General features: G+C 41.2%; 1 protein-coding gene across 3 annotated transcripts in view; it reads left to right on the forward strand.

Moving 5' to 3' along the window:
- Window positions 1–16,131, forward strand: part of LOC126365775 (RUN and FYVE domain-containing protein 2) — a 166,847-nt gene that overhangs the window by 70,662 nt on the left and 80,054 nt on the right. For all 3 annotated transcript variants that reach the window (XM_050008299.1, XM_050008301.1, XM_050008300.1), the window contains 2 exons: window positions 2,232–2,395; window positions 10,150–10,450. In XM_050008299.1, the coding sequence (XP_049864256.1) occupies window positions 2,232–2,395; window positions 10,150–10,450 (465 nt within the window). The remainder of the gene's footprint in view (window positions 1–2,231; window positions 2,396–10,149; window positions 10,451–16,131) is intronic.

Consider the following 16,131-nt stretch of genomic DNA (forward strand, 5'->3'; position numbering starts at 1 on the left):
TTGTTTAAGTAGTGTATGAGCCTAGGGACCAACAACCTCAGCATTTTGGGTCCATTAGGAACACACACACACACACACACACACACACACACACACACACACGCGCGCACACACACACACGCACACGCACACGCACACACACACACACACACACACACATTCTCATTATCGCCTTCCTTTCCTTTTGTCCCATCCCCTGCATTTCTTCCTCTCTCTCTCTCTCTCTCTCTCTCTCTCTCCCCCTCTCTCCCCCTATATTCTCTACCCTTTGAACTGTTTTTATCTTGTGCAGCCACTGAGTCATCTGGCTATAGATCTGCCTCACACTGCTGTGCTACCCCCCTTGTGTCGTGCATGCGTCCTTCCCTATCCAGTGTATTCTTACCAGGAAAAGAGTAAGAGCTTGAATTACTTGTTTATCAGTCCTCTACTGATTTCTTTTCCCTTTTTTAACTAATTTTTCCATCCTGGAATTTCCATAATTGTTATTCATTATATTACAAAGTGTTTTAAGTAATGTAGAATTCACAATGAACAGGGAAGAATGGAGATAGTTTTAAATGAAGCACAGACGACTATTGGTAGGGATATGTGAGTGCAAATATGGCTGGCTGACCAGGATATGCTCCAGTTTCACATATAAGACTACAGGTGCACTGTGTGCTGCTGGTAACTTGTCAGTGAAAAGGTTAAAGCTACAGTTTAAACTAACAAATTTGAGGCACACTGTTAACTGCAGACAGAAGATTGTGCCACTAAATTAGAGTGGATATCAGATTCTCTGTTTATTCTGTAGACCCATAGTGAAAAGTGAAGAAGTGGAATGTGGCGTACAAACAAAAATGTGTACTACATGTTTACAAATGAACTGATGTGCTATTGTTTCTTCCATAGGTATAAAAGACTGTAGAATATGTGAAATATTTAAACACGTCCATAGTAATGTGCCTAAGATGATCCTTAGGCAATTGTAGTACAGCATTGTCAGAAGAAAATGATTTACAGTACTAATTTACACAGATCTCATTTATCCACTGCAGCATACCAATCCCAAAAATAACCACATAACTGATGAAGTAGTAGGCATAGAAACACAATAATTTTCATTAATATTCACTTTCAAAACTTTTGAAAGGAAAAAAATATTGAGGTTTTCATAATGAACCTTTATAGTTCTTGTGCGATTCATTGGTGGAATCTTCCTGTAAATGCCACATTTTATTGATGTGTTTTTTTCAAGTGTTGTGTTCTGATTTCTGCACTTTTGTCCAATAATGAGAAATAATTATTGTTTTTCATTCTGCTCTCCATTATTGTGACATTTATTTCTTTTACTATGTCAAACAATGGAAAATCCAGGATGGAATGTGACAGTATTATGAAAAGGAAAGCTGCTACTCACCATATGGTGAAACTGCTGAGTTGCAGATAGGCACAACAAAAAGACTATCACAATTAAAGCTTTTGGCCATTAAGGCCTACATCAACAATAGATAAGTTGTTTGTGTGAGTTGTGTTTGCAGGAGTGTGTGTGTGTGTGTGTGTGTGTGTGTGTGTGTGTGTGTGTGTGTTGTTGACAAATGCCTTAATGGCCAAAAGCTTTAATTGAGAGAGTATTTTTGTTGTGCCTATCTGTGACTCAGCAACTCTGCTATATGGTGAGTAGGAACTTTCCTTTTCATAATATCTTTTTACTGTTTGCTACACTTGTCAGTTCAGTTTTGCAAACTTGGAACATTCAGTGTTTGGTTCATGTATAAATGCAGTGAAGTCATAAAGTAAGCAATTGTATGTCAGACTCTGCCTGATTATGTGGTTCTTATCTATTGATACAATTTTTTTTGCTAAAGCTAATTTTTCAAGTTTCAAGTCAGGGTTGTGTCAGTTGCATAATGATTATTGTGATTGTAGAATGTTAATGTCACTATGTTTCAGTTTAATAATGGTTTCTTCTGGTCTCATGGTGGACATGAGTTTTGAATTTTCGTCTGTAAACAGTTAAAGCATGATCTGAAACTCATGACTGATAAACTTCAAACATATTTAGAACACTTGTATTTCATGAACAAAATTCCTTTTACATTTCATACAGTTTTTTTCCCACAATGCACTGTCAGACTCTTGAATTATTGTGAGCATTATCATGCACTGCATCACAGATTTTATTTTGGAGAAAGAGATACATAGAAAATGATTGTTTTCAAATTTTACTTTTTTGTTTCATTTTACAGGAAGAGGATTTAGATTGTCAGCAAGGTGTGATAGATTTTTCATTGTATCTGCGTTCCTCAAATCACACACCTGAGGGTTCTCCAGAAGATGAGCTGGACCAAGACAACATGACTACAGTTCTCGATCAGAAAAATTACATAGAAGAGCTTAATAGGCATCTTAAGTAAGTATAATTGAGACAGCAGTGCCATGGTAACTGTAGAACTGTTCTCTCTCTCTCTCTCTCTCTCTCTCTCTCTCTCTCTCTCTCTCTCTCTCTCTCTCTCTGTGTGTGTGTGTGTGTGTGTGTGTGTGTGTGTGTGTGGGAGGGGGGGGGGGGGGGGGTTAGCTCCAGTTTTTCTGTCAGCCTGTTAAGAAGACTGAATGAGTGAGTGAAGATCACGAGACAAAGTAATTATCATACCATTTATAAATAATTTTTTAAAATCAGAAAGATTTATGAAAATATACATCCCTATTGCATGTCTTAATGTATATTTCACACTTCTCTGTTGAAGATAGGGTCCTGGGGTATGGTGAAGATGGCTGCGGGGAAGAGGGCATATGGGAATGAAGGGTGTGCTGCAAAGACAACTTTCATCTGTCTAATTGAGAGAAGCTGATGTTGAGAGGAAGGATCCAGATGGCACGAATTGTGAACCAGCCTTGTGCTTTTGTCTTCAGTTTAGTGGTGGCCATTCATTAGAGTTGACATCCCATTGGTGGTCATGCCCACGTAAAATGCTGTGCAGACTTTCCACAAAGCTGGTATATAACTGGACTGCTTTCACAAATAGCCCGGCCTCCAATCAAGTAGAATAAACCTGTGACTGCTGGAGTTAGATGTGCTAGATGGGTGTATCAGACAGGTCTTGCACCTGTATCTTCCACAGGGTTTGGAAGTAGGTGTGGCATCAAGTCTGATACATCCACTCAACACATCATATTCCAGTCCTGTCACAGCCTTATCTTACTCCAACAGAGGCACGGCCACCTGTGAGCTCAGTCATGTCATATACCAGCTCTGCTGCAATTTCTACCCATTGTTTTACGTGGTCATAATCATCAGTTAAATGTCCATTCAAATGACTGACCCCTGCTAAATTGTGGCCAAGAAGAGCTAATTACCCAGTGTCAGAATGCACTACTAAACACATTTACTTTAAGTGACTGTTTAAGTGGCTGCTTTGCAGCCCATGCTATGTGGACTGTTCCTTCCAACAGTGGACTGTTCCTTTCAACAGCATCATCTCTGAACTAGATAGTTATCTTTCCAACACATCCTTCATCCCCATAATACTCCTGGCCCCAATATCTGCTAGCCCCCTACTCCGCATCCACCTCCATCCTGCCCCAGGACCCTAAATTCACACATTTTGCACTCATACCTTCTTCCTTGCAGTCTCCCCATCCTCTGTTGTTGACCCTCTCAGTCTGCTCTTCCACATTGTCATGTTCATTGTCATTGTGTGCTGCATGAACGCATTGGTACCAGTGCCCATATCGCATTTCTGTACCATCCACCTGCTAACTTCCCCTCAAGTATTCCTATCTTGTGCAGTTGCTGCTGATCTCCTCCCAGCCCTCAACTACCCTTCCCCAACCTTCCCTCTTGTTTTGCACCTACTTTTTTCCCTCACCCCAAATGAGCTGCAAATCTCCTTTTCTGAAATACTATATTCAGCCAGTTTATTGTATCTTCAGAAGTCTGTGTGTATTTGACATTTACTACTAAATTATTTATATTCCACCACAACTTTCCAATACTGTACTTTGACAATCCTTTGACATCCATGATAACATTCTGTCATACTACAGCTAATAGCTACCTGATATTTGATGGGACATCTAGTGTAATTGAACCTGAAATCTACTTTCCCAAATTATGATAATGGCTCAAATGTATAAAAGTCCATTGCCAAATGTGTGCATACATTAATTTCATACCAGTTTTAAAAAAAGAGGATTTATACAAAGTTATTTTTTTGTTTCTTTTGCAATAATGAATTGATAGAAGGATGGACTTCATATATTGATAAAGTTTGAATATATTGTTGAAGGTAAGTATGAGACTTTCTTATAAAAGAAGTAAGTCACTGAATAATTTTGTAGAGTTATGCAAAATGGAGAAACAGGGTATGATAAATTTGATAAAAAGCTGAAAATGATAATGTTATGTGAGAGGAAGATATAGAAATCTACTAGCAACTGGTGAGAAGTTACCATTGTGTGGCATTCAAAATTAATATGCATTATCAACATTTGTGGATTTGATTATGCACTGTAAAATGAAACAGAGTTAAATGTTATCCTATTTCTACAATGTTGAGTGGTATTCCCCATGTTAGAGAAGTTTGGGAATCTATAGAAAACTGTAAATGAAACACTTGTCTGTGTTGTAGAAGAAGGGAAAGCATGTTAGACAGAGCCATGGGATGCCACGAATAGAAATGTGTGTGTTGGATTCAGTTTGTTAGCAAGAAGATAAGTAAGGCTTTTAATGGAGGGCTGGGTGAGAATTGAAGGACTGTAAGGGGATAGCTAAGAAAACCCAGAAGATGTAAAACTGCTTCTCTGTTTGAATTATTAAAACTTATATCAAAACCATTTTTAGCATCATTTTCTTCCATTAAAATTGGAGATACTACATTTATTTATGCAGAGAAAATTATTGGTTTCATTTCTTCATATCAGTTGAGAATGAAACCTCTGTTTAGGCAGAATCAAACAATGGAAAATCCAGGATGGAATAACAACAGTATTATGAAAATTACATGTAGAGAAGATACTGAGTTGCAGACAAGAAAAGTTTCCCAATCAATATCCAGAGCCCAGTCCCAGATACTGTTCCTGTGTTGTTGCCTAGCTCATGGAAGGTCCCCCCCCCCCCCCCCCCCCAAATGGTCTGACCATCAAATTAACCATCCCTGGCTGCAACTCCTCCCCTCACAATTACCTCTATTTGTTCAAATTCTGTCAGTCCATAGTCCTCACCAACTTAGTTCTGTAAAACCATGTAAATCAGGCTCAAACCTTCTTGTATTACTTCACCTCTGTCCTTAATATTCTTCTGCTCTGCTATCCGAAATTCCTGTATCCCTCTCCCATGTTGAAACTTTTGCCCTCCAGCAACTAGAGTAGTATGCATAATGCCACCCCAAAAAACTGTCCAACCTGTTCATAATCTACTCCCATCTTGGACTACCACTACTCATCACCTCTACAAGAACCTCCATCAAACCTCCCCTGTGTCCCTTTACCGCTGAAAAACCCTACCTTGCACTACATATAGCACACCCTCAGAAGCTCCCACCACCAAACAAAATACAGAACCTAAACAGACTCGAAACAGAGTCATGAACCTGTCCTTCAAAATCCTCAGTCCCACGGAAGTATCAGTCATTTCCAGAGGCCATGAGTTTTTTCCCACTCCCAAATCCAATGATGCTGGACTAGTTAAAGACCTTCTCTCCTTTTTCCCAGCCCCTACAGTGGGAACACTTTCTTGTTACTAACCCTACCAACGAGATTCAATCAAAAGCCAAAACTGAACCCTGTCTGACTCATTTCACTCCTCCATCCAACTGTGATCTAGCCCTTCTCCCTCATCCACCCTAGTGCCCTCCAAATCACCCGCTGTTAACATTCCAGAATTTCCTTACCTCGAACCTTGCCTCACATCATTCCCCAAAACCCTCAACAAGGAAACCAGCTTCCCATCTGCAAAAGAACAGCATGTCACCACTTAAAAACTGAACTTGACCTCATATTCTGACCTGGCAACAATAGCTCCACCACTGTGGATATGAACTGCAAGGATTACCTGGAGGAGAGACTTGGCCTGCTGTCACATTTGTCCATCTACAAATCCTGCCACATTGACCCCATCTCAGTAACTCACAATTACTTCTACTTTGAAGGCTTCACCTACAAACAGATCTGTGGTACAACTATGGACATTCCCATGTCGCCATCCGACACCCTATCCACATTGCTTTCTCTGATTTGCAGCATGTGGTCCTTCTCAATTGAACAAGCCATGTTTCTCAGTGTTGACTTCTGTCTCAAGGATGATTACATCAGCACCTCCATCCACATCAAACCTACCAACCACCAACAATACCTCCATTTCGACACCTGACACCTATTCCACCCCAAGAAGTTCCTACCTTACAGCTTAGCAACCATGATCGTTGCATCTGTAGTGATGAGCAGTTCCTCATCAAATATACCAAGGGTCTCACTGAGGCCTTCACACTCCAAAATGACCCCCCTACCCTCAACCTTTTTCAGAAACATATCTCCTCTGCCTTCTCTCTCCAGTCACCTACCACCTACCACCTTCCACATATTCACTGTCTACTGGAGTAACTGAATCACAGTCTCTGCCAAAGCTTCAACTACCTCTCAGTGTGCACTGAAATAAGGAATATGCTACCCATATTATCCTATCCACCCCTCTCATAGTGGTACAGTGGTATCCAGCCCCCCCTCCCCTACCCCCCCCCCCCCCCCACCCACCACACTGAATCTAAGTATTATCCTTGTCCTTACTTCTTGATCCCTTCTCCCAACCCCTTGTCTCATGGCTCATATCCCTGAAATACACCTTGATGCAAGACCTGCCTCACCCATCCTCCCGTGACCACCTACTCCAGTTGTCTCAGGCATCTCCTACCCCATCAAAGGCAGGGCTATATGTGATAGCAGCTATGTAATCTACAAACTAAGCTGCATCCTCTGTGCTGATTCGTACATGAGAATGACAACTAATAAGGTGTCCATTTTCATGAATGACTGCTGCCAAATTGTGGCCTAGAGACAGCTGGACCACACTGTTCTTACACAAACCAATATGCTTCACTTCAATGGCTGTGTCATCTGGATCCTTCCCACCAACACCAGATTGTATGTGTTACACAGGTGGGAAATCTTCCTACAACGTATCCTTTGCTCCTGAACCCCCATGGCTTAAGATCTGTGCTAGTCCCTGTCCTACAAACACATATCACATTTTCTGCTCCCCCTCCAGCAGTGCCGCGTGGGTTAGGCGCACGGTTTGAGGTGCCTTGAAATGGTCTGTGTGGCTCCCTGGGTCAGAGGTTCGAGTCCTCCCTCTGGTGTGTGTGTGTGTGTGTGTGTGTGTGTGTGTGTGTGTGTGTGTGTTGCCCTTAGAATAAGTTAGTTTAAGTTTGGTTAAGTAGTGTGTAGGTTTAGGGACTGATGACCTCAGCAGTTTGGCCCCATAAGACCTTACCACAAATTTCCAATTTTATTCCAGCTGTACAAATGCCTTGTATTCCACCAATGCACATATTAGTCTTTTTCACTTCCCTATGTCTCCCCTCTTCCTTTTCTGCTCTCCTTTGCCCTCCCTCCCTCCCTCCCAGCACAGTCATCTCACTTTGTACCTATCAGCCCCAACCCCCCATCGTTCTTGCCGCTGCCGCCGCCACCACAACCACAACCACAACCACCACCACCACCACCACAACCACCACCACCACCACCACCACCACCACCACCACCACCCAAGATTGCTGTTCATGTCAGATACAATTGCAGCCCTCACTTGGGCCACAGCATAGGGAGACTGTGTATGTGGGTTTTCTTTGTATGTTTATTATTTCTGGAGCAGGATTTTTTGTCTGAAAGCTTAAATATGTAGCAGTGTTTTCATTGTGCCCATCAGTGACTCTACACCGCTTGTTTAGGTGATAAATAACAAGATAATATGATTGTCACTATCCTTTGACAAATTTTTTGTGTGTTTTGTAAATTAATTAATTTATTGTTAGAGGTGAAGGCACATGTCTAGGTCTTCTTTGTCTTGTCACTCTGTCCCCCATCAGCACAGGGTCTGTATGGTTATGAAAGGATTTGCTATTGTGTTCTAAGGGGTGGCTGGATGCACTTCTTGTTGTTAATTTGTTACCCTCTGGAAGGGAATATGTATGCCGTAACTTACCTTAAGACTTATCTTAGAAGAAAGATTAAGGAAAAGCAAACCTATGTTTCTAGCATTTGTAGACTTAGAGATAGCTTTTGACAATGTACACTGGAATACTCTCTTTCAAATTCTAAAGGTGGTAGGGGTAAAATACAGGGAGTGAAGGCTATTTACAATTTGTACAGAAACCAGATGGCAGTTATAAGAGTCGAGGGGCATGAAAGGGAGGCAGTGGTTGGGAAGGAAGTGAGACAAGGGTTGTAGCCTCTCCCCAATGTTATTCAATCTGTGTATTGAGCAAGCAGTAAAGGAAACAAAAGGCAAATTTGGGGTAGATATTAAAATCCATGGAGAAGAAATAAAAACTTTGAGGTTCGCCGATGACATTGTAATTCTATCAGAGACAGCAAAGGACTTGGAAGAGCAGTTGAATGGAATGGACAGTGTCTTGAAAGGAGGATATAAGATGAACATCCACAAAAGCAAAATGAGGATAATGGAATGTGGTCGAATTAAGTTGGGTGATGCTGAGGGAATTAGATTAGGAAATGAGACACTTAAGGTAGTTAAGGAGTTTTGCTATTTGGGGAGCAAAATAACTGATGATGGTCGAAGTAGAGAGGATATAAAATGTAGACTGGAAATGGCAAGGAAAGCGTTTCTGAAGAAGAGAAATTTGTTAACATCGAGTATTGATTTAAGTGTCAGGAAGTCGTTTCTGAAAGTATTTGTATGGAGTGTAGCCATGTATGAAAGTGAAGCATGGACGATAATTAGTTTGGACAAGAAGAGAATAGAAGCTTTCGAAATGTGGTGCTACAGAAGAATGCTGAAGATTAGATGGGTAGATCACATAACTAATAATGAAGTACTGAATAGAATTGGGGAGAAGAGGAGTATGTGGCACAACTTGACAAAAAGATGGGACTGGTTAGTAGGACATGTTCTGATGCATCAAGGGATCACAAATTTAGCATTGGAGGACAGCGTGGCGGGTAGGAATCGTAGAGGGAGACCAAGAGATGAATACACTAAGCAGATTCAGAAGGATGTGGGTTGCAGTAAGTACTGGGAGATGAAGAAGCTTGCACAGGATAGGGTAGCATGGAGAGCTGCATCAAACCAGTCTCAGGACTGAAGACAACAACAACAACTACTACTACTACTACTACTACTACTACTACTACTACTACTTTGTGTGTGTAGGTTTATTCATATGAAAGTGAGGAAAAGTTTTTAAATGTTTGTGAATCATATAATTGAGGTGTGACTTAGTTATCAGCCCAATATTCACCTAGTGAGTTGTAAACAGCCTAAAAACTTCGTCCAGGCTGGCCAGCGTACTGACCTGGGCTATCCGGGCAGATAGTGTTGTTGCACATGTGTTTAATATTGCAGCCCGGTAAGAAAAGTAATAAAAGTTGAAAAATGGCATTTTTTGTTTGTCCCAGAAAAACACATGTGAACTGCCCCAGCATGCCCAAAAATTATAATGGAATTTACTGCCAAAAATTCTTACTTGAAATGTAAAGGAAGCTTATACTATTTCATTCAGTTTAAGTCGCATGGAATTAATTCAAGTATTGTCCGCTCCCGGTAGCTGAGTGGTCAGTGTGACAGAATGTCAATTCTAAGGGCACGGGTTTGATTCCCAGCTGGGTCGGAGATTTATTTTTATTTATAATTCAAGTATTGCATTTTTGAGTTGTCACCATCCCTGCTAGGATGTGATACAATTGCACGTATATCATGTAGTACAGTGCATTGAGGACCTCTATTATTTCAGTGACTGATATGATGATTGAATAAACTTAAGCTGTTTGTTCAGGGACTCTGTATTTTTCTAGACTTTCAGGGGGAATTTAGCTTCATGTACTCATAACAGATTTCGGTTGTTGAAATAGTATTTTGCTTGCAGTACATATAAATATATGATAGTTTCTCATAAAGCTGAAGCTGAACTACACTGATAGTCTTTCACATTACAGTGCCACAGTAACAAATCTTCAGGCAAAAGTTGAAGCATTAACAACAACAAATGCATTGATGAAGGAAGATCTTGCTATTGCAAAAAACAACCTCTTAACGCTTTATGAGGAAAATGAAAATCTCAAGAAAGAGCTTGGACTTGATTCCAACTCGGAGCGAATGGACGAAGGAGGAGGAGAACAAAATCTGCCAGCTCAAAATAAGAAGACCGAACAGTCAGCAGAAGTGGAAGATCTGAAACAGCAACTGGAAAATGAGAGAAAATTGAGGCAGGAGGCTGAAAAGGAACTGAATTTACAGGTAATCTTACTGTACCTTCTTATTCTATCCCATTTTGCTGGCTGTGAGTAATGAATTATTAAATGTTAAGTGCCTTCTCCTTCACCTATCCAGTTGGTGTACAAATTTGACTATGGCAAATTTCCTTATTCTTTTTCTTTTCATGTAAACAAATTCTTGTCATTGGCCTGTTGTCATACATCTACAATTCCTATAAAAGAGTTTATCAGTCTCAGACCACTGTTTCGTATATTGTATAAGAATATGCAGCTGTCAGTAATGTCAAACTTGTTTGAATAGTACTCATTTCTAATCATTAGTACTTGTAATTTGATCAGACTGCCATATGACAACACAGTGTTCATGTCCAAGCGTTAAGCACAATGGAGAAATAAACCATATTTCCTTAAAAGTGTGTGAAGTACTCACATCTCATTGCGTCATTAATGTGGACAGTGGGGAGCATTTTTACCATGAAGAAAGTCATATTCAACTACTGCAGAATGTAACTTGTTATGTTTATAAGTTCATGACTTAAATCTGTAACAAGATGGCTTTTATCATCTGCAAACAAAACAGCTTTAGACCTGTTTACTACTTCTAAATGCAAGTTATTGATGTGTAATAAGGAAAAAATATGTCATTGTGTGGGACTCAGTAAACAATGCATGTTACATTTGCCTATTTGTATTTGAATACTTCAGCAAGCAACAAACTGGGAGTGGTAAGCTACCAGACCACAAAAAAAAATGTAGCACTTCTCCCAGATAAGATAAATTTATTTAAAACGGTGTGAAATTTAATAATCTCAAATGAATATGCGGAAATGAGCAACAAATACTTAGTATTTTAAATTTGAGAAATTTTCGGTTCAGATGTGACAGCATGACCTAGCTTGGAGCTTCTGTCTCAAAATAATGTCAGTGAAGTGCAATGTGAATTCATGCATTGCTAAAATTGTTAAAATATGCAGAAAAGAATTTCAATTAACATGTGTTACAGTAAAAAAGGAAAACCAGATTAAGCACCGCTAAACATTTAGTTAACACGTCAGTTAACACCTTCAACCACAGCAGACCAGAACAGTCTATGAGCATCCACTTTGCCTTTGAATTCTGTAGACAGCAAATAGCTGAACAAAATCCCAGAATGTGTGTCACAGAATGTAAGCAGTGCACTTCCAGTTGTGTAAATTGTTCAAGAATCAGAAGAGGAGGGTGTTATCGGAAGTTTTCAGTTAGATTACATCATGGTCAGGCAGATATTCTGAAATCAGGTATTGGATTGTAAGGCATACCCAGTAGCAGGTATACACTCAGATCACAATGCAGTAGTTATGAAGAGTAGGCTGAAGTTTAATAGTAAGGAAGAATCAATATGTAAAGAAGTGTGATGCGCAAGTACTAAGGAAGGACGAGATACACTTGGAGTTCTCTAAGGCTATAGATGCAACAATAATAAATAGCTCAATAGGCAGTATAGTTGAAGAGGACTGGAAATCTCTAAAAAGGGAAATCACAGAAGTTGGAAAGAAAACCATAGGTACAAAGAAGGTAACTATGAAGAAATGATGGGTAACAGAAGAAATACTTCAGCTGATCAATGGGAAGAAGGAAGTACAAAAACGTTCAGGGAAATTCAGGATTACAGAAATACGATAGTCTGAGGAATGAAATAATGAGGAAGTGCTACGAATCTAAGATAAAATGGCTGCATGAAAAATGTGAAGAAATCAAAAAAGAAATTATAGTCAGAAGGACTGACTCAGCATATAGGAAAGTCAAAACAACCTTCAGTGTAGTTAAAAAGCAAGGGTGGTTACATAGTAATATAAGAGTGCAATGGAAATTTCACGTTAAATGCAGAGGAGAGAGCGGGTGGGTGCAAAGAGTACATTGGAGGCCTCTATGTGGGGGAAGACTGTCTGATGTGACAGAAGAAGAAACAGGATATGATTTAGAAGAGATGGGGTATCCACTATAAGTGTCAGAATTTAAGAGAGCTTTGGAGGACTTAAGATCAAATAAGGCAGAAGGGATAGATAATATTCCATTAGAATTTCTAACATCATTGAGGAAAGTGGCAACAAACTGACTATTCAAGTTGGTGTCTATAATGTAGTCTGGTGACATACCATCTGACTTTCAAAAAAATATCATTCACACAATTCTTAAGACTGCAAGTGTAGGTAACTGTGAAAATTATCACACAATCAGCTTACCACCTCAGGCATCCAAGTTGTTGACAAGAATAATACACAGAAGAATAGAAAAGAAAGTTGAGGATGTGTTGGATGACGATCAGTTTGGCTTTAGGAAAGGGAGAGGAACCAGAGAGGCAATTCTGATGTTGCAGTTGATAGAGGAAGCAAGACTAAAGAAAAATCAAGACATGTTCATAGGATTTTTCGACCTGGAAGAACGTTCGACAATGTAAAATGGTGCAAGATGTTCGAAATTCTGAGAAAAACAGGGGTAAACTCTAGGGAGAGATGGGTAACATACATACAACATGTACAAGAGCCAGGAGGAAATAATAAAAATGGATGACCAAGAACGAAATGCTGAGATTAAAAATGGTGTAAGATAGGGATGTAGTCTTTTGCCTCTACTTTTCAGTCTGTACATTGAAGAAGCAATAATGGAAATGAAAGAAAGATTCAGGAGTGAAATTAAAATTCGAGGTGAAAGGATATCAATGATACAATTTGCTGTTGACATCACTATCCTGAGTGAAAGTGAAGAAGAACTGCATGATCTGCTGAAGGGAATGAACAGTCTAATGAGTGCAGAGTATGGATTTGAGAGTAAATCGAAGAAAGACTAAACTAATGAGAAGTGGCAGAATGAGAACAGTGTGAAACTTGATATCGGGATTGATGGTCATGAAGTAGATGAAATAAAGGAACTCTACTACCTAGGCAGCAAAATAACCAATGCTGGATGGAGCAAGGATCACATAAAAAGCAGACTAGCACTAGCAAAAAGGACATTTGTGGCCAAGACAAGTCTACTAGTATCAAACATAGGCCTTAATTTGAGAAAGAAATTTCTGAGAATGTATGTTATGAGTACAGCAATGTATGGCAGTGAAATATGGACTTTGGGAAAACCGGAACAGAAGAGAATAGCAGCATTTGAGACGTGGTGCTACAGATGAATGTTGAAAATTAAGTGGACTGATAAGGTAAGGAATGAGCAGGTTCTGCACAGAATCGGAGAGGACAGGAATATGTGGAAAACACTGACAAGTAGAAGGGATAGGATGATAGGACATCTGCCAAGACATCAGGGAATATCTTCCATGGTACTAGAGGGAGCTGGAGAGGGCAAAAACTGCAGAGAAAGACAGAGATTGGAATACATCTAGCAAATATTTGGTGATGTAGGTTGCAAGTGCTTCTCTGAGTTGAAGAGGTTAGCACAGGGAGGAACTCATGGCAGACCGCATCAAACCAGTCGGAACACTGTTGACTTGAGAGAGAGAGAGAGAGAGAGAGAGAGAGAGAGAGAGAGAGGAACACATCATAAGATACAGTGAAGAACAGGTTGCATGTAGCACAGAGCACATTCACTGAAGACGGTAATACAGGTTACAGAATAGGCCGAGCACTCGTTCGCGATTGCTTAAACAATAGTGTTTCTTTAGTGGCTCACCAGGGTACACCACAGGGCCAACCCAGGTGGCCTCTATAAGCAGGCTTGGTAAAGGCACATCACTCCTCCTTTCTTGGGAGGACATGAAAACACTAACAAAACAAAAACGAAAAAACACTGTTTGACCAGACCTTGAAGGCCCAATGGTGCCAACAGGCTGCCCTGTTACCTTCAGCCCCTAGACATCACCGGAAGCAGATCAGGGAGAGACATGTGGTTAGCACACTGCTCTCCTGCCCCCCCCCCCTTTTTTTTTTTTTTTTTGCCGGTACTTCTCAGTCAAGTAGCTCCTCAGTTGGCCTCTCAAGGGCTGAGAGCACCCTACTTGCAACAGCACTTAGGAGACCCGGACGGTGACCCATCCGAGTGATAGGCATGCTCGACAGTGCATAATTTTGCTGGGAACTGGTGTTGACACTGTAGCAAGACCCTAGGTACAGAAAAAATGTAGGGTACAGAAAAATTCGTGGTACAGAAAAATTCGTGGTACAGAAAAATTCGTGGTACAGAAAAATTCGTGGTACAGAAAAAAGCATGATACAGAAAAAAACAGTGACACCAAAAAAGCACTGGTACCATGAAAAAAGGCACTGATTGCACAAGCCACTGAGATTATGAGTCACAGAAAACACCAATGATGACACTGATTTCCATTTCATCATCTGATGATGGCAGCTGCAGCACCATGTGGCAGTCAGTCAGTGGCGAGTAGGGATGGAAGTGATGAGGGGCGGCTGGATGGCCTATCCTCCTTAGTGTGAGAGGCTGTAGACAGGACCAGGGACAACATCTCCATTGTGACATTGTTGTCGAGGTCAGTGACTGGCACCGGTAGCATCAGTGGGGACATTGAAAATGACAGGTACGCAGGACCCAGTAACAGAGGTGGCAGTGGCTGTGGCATCTGGTGCAACAGCGGCTGCACAGGCGGTGACAGTTGAGGAATGAGGGTGGAGACAGGAACCCTAAGTGGCGATCTCCCGGAAGTGACCTCCGCAGTGGCGTGAACCAGACTGTCTCTGACTCAGGAACAGTGATCGACAGTGGTGGGAGCAGGTGAGGCAGTGGGACCTCCAGAACAGACCCCACTGTGCATGGCCCTAGCTGGTCAAAGTGACACGAAGTTCACTCAACAGGAATGCAGACAACACACAGTTGCTGGCCCCAGTGACCCCCGATGATGACAGGAACCCACTTCGACTGGCGGCTGAAACCATAAGCCCAGACAGGTACTCCTGGCCAGAACTGTTACACAGCTAGCGGCAGATATGGCTTCAGGTGCAGCAGGTGAAGGAGGGTCCATGGTTGGCGTCCATGTGGCAGCTCTGCCAGGCTCTTGTCCCTCATTGGATTGAAATGGTACGAACACAAAAAACAGTCTAAAGCAGATTTCAGAGGACCTGCTAGATACATAGTTCTGAATCTGAGTCTTAAACATCTGAACCATATGTATGGCCTCACTATTAGATTGACGATAAAACAGTGGAGCTATGAGATGTTGAACACCAATAACCTGACAAAGAGAGGCAAATTTTCAAGAAACAAACTGGGGGCCATTATCAGTAACCATAGTATCCCTCAATTGCAAAAATATTAGACAGGACTACGATAATGGCCACCGCAGTCTTGGATGGACAACGTGCCAGTAGGCAAATTTGGACTAGGTGTCCACTACATTGAGCCAATACTGGTTTAAGAAGGGACCAGCAAAATCAACATGTAGATGCTCCCACAGGTGCTGTGGCATTGCCAAGGGGAAAAGAAAAGGTGCCTGTGGGGGCCACCTATTGCTGAATACAGTGAGTGCAAGTGGCACTAAGCTATGTAATGTCCCCATCTGTGCTGACCAATACGCATGCCGGCGGGCCAAAGCTGTGGTGCGAGAAGTCTCCCAGTGCCCGACATGCAGAAGCCACAGTACATTACGATGTAAAGAAGTGAGATTCATAACCCATAGAACAGTGTCCTCCGAAGCCAACAAAATAACCCCCTCAAACAAAGAAAGGTGGTGCTGGAGGGAGAAGTAACTATGCAATGGATCCGTGG

The sequence above is a fragment of the Schistocerca gregaria genome, chromosome 4 (genome assembly GCF_023897955.1).
Source record: "Schistocerca gregaria isolate iqSchGreg1 chromosome 4, iqSchGreg1.2, whole genome shotgun sequence".
Classification (NCBI taxonomy): Eukaryota; Metazoa; Arthropoda; class Insecta; order Orthoptera; family Acrididae; genus Schistocerca; species Schistocerca gregaria.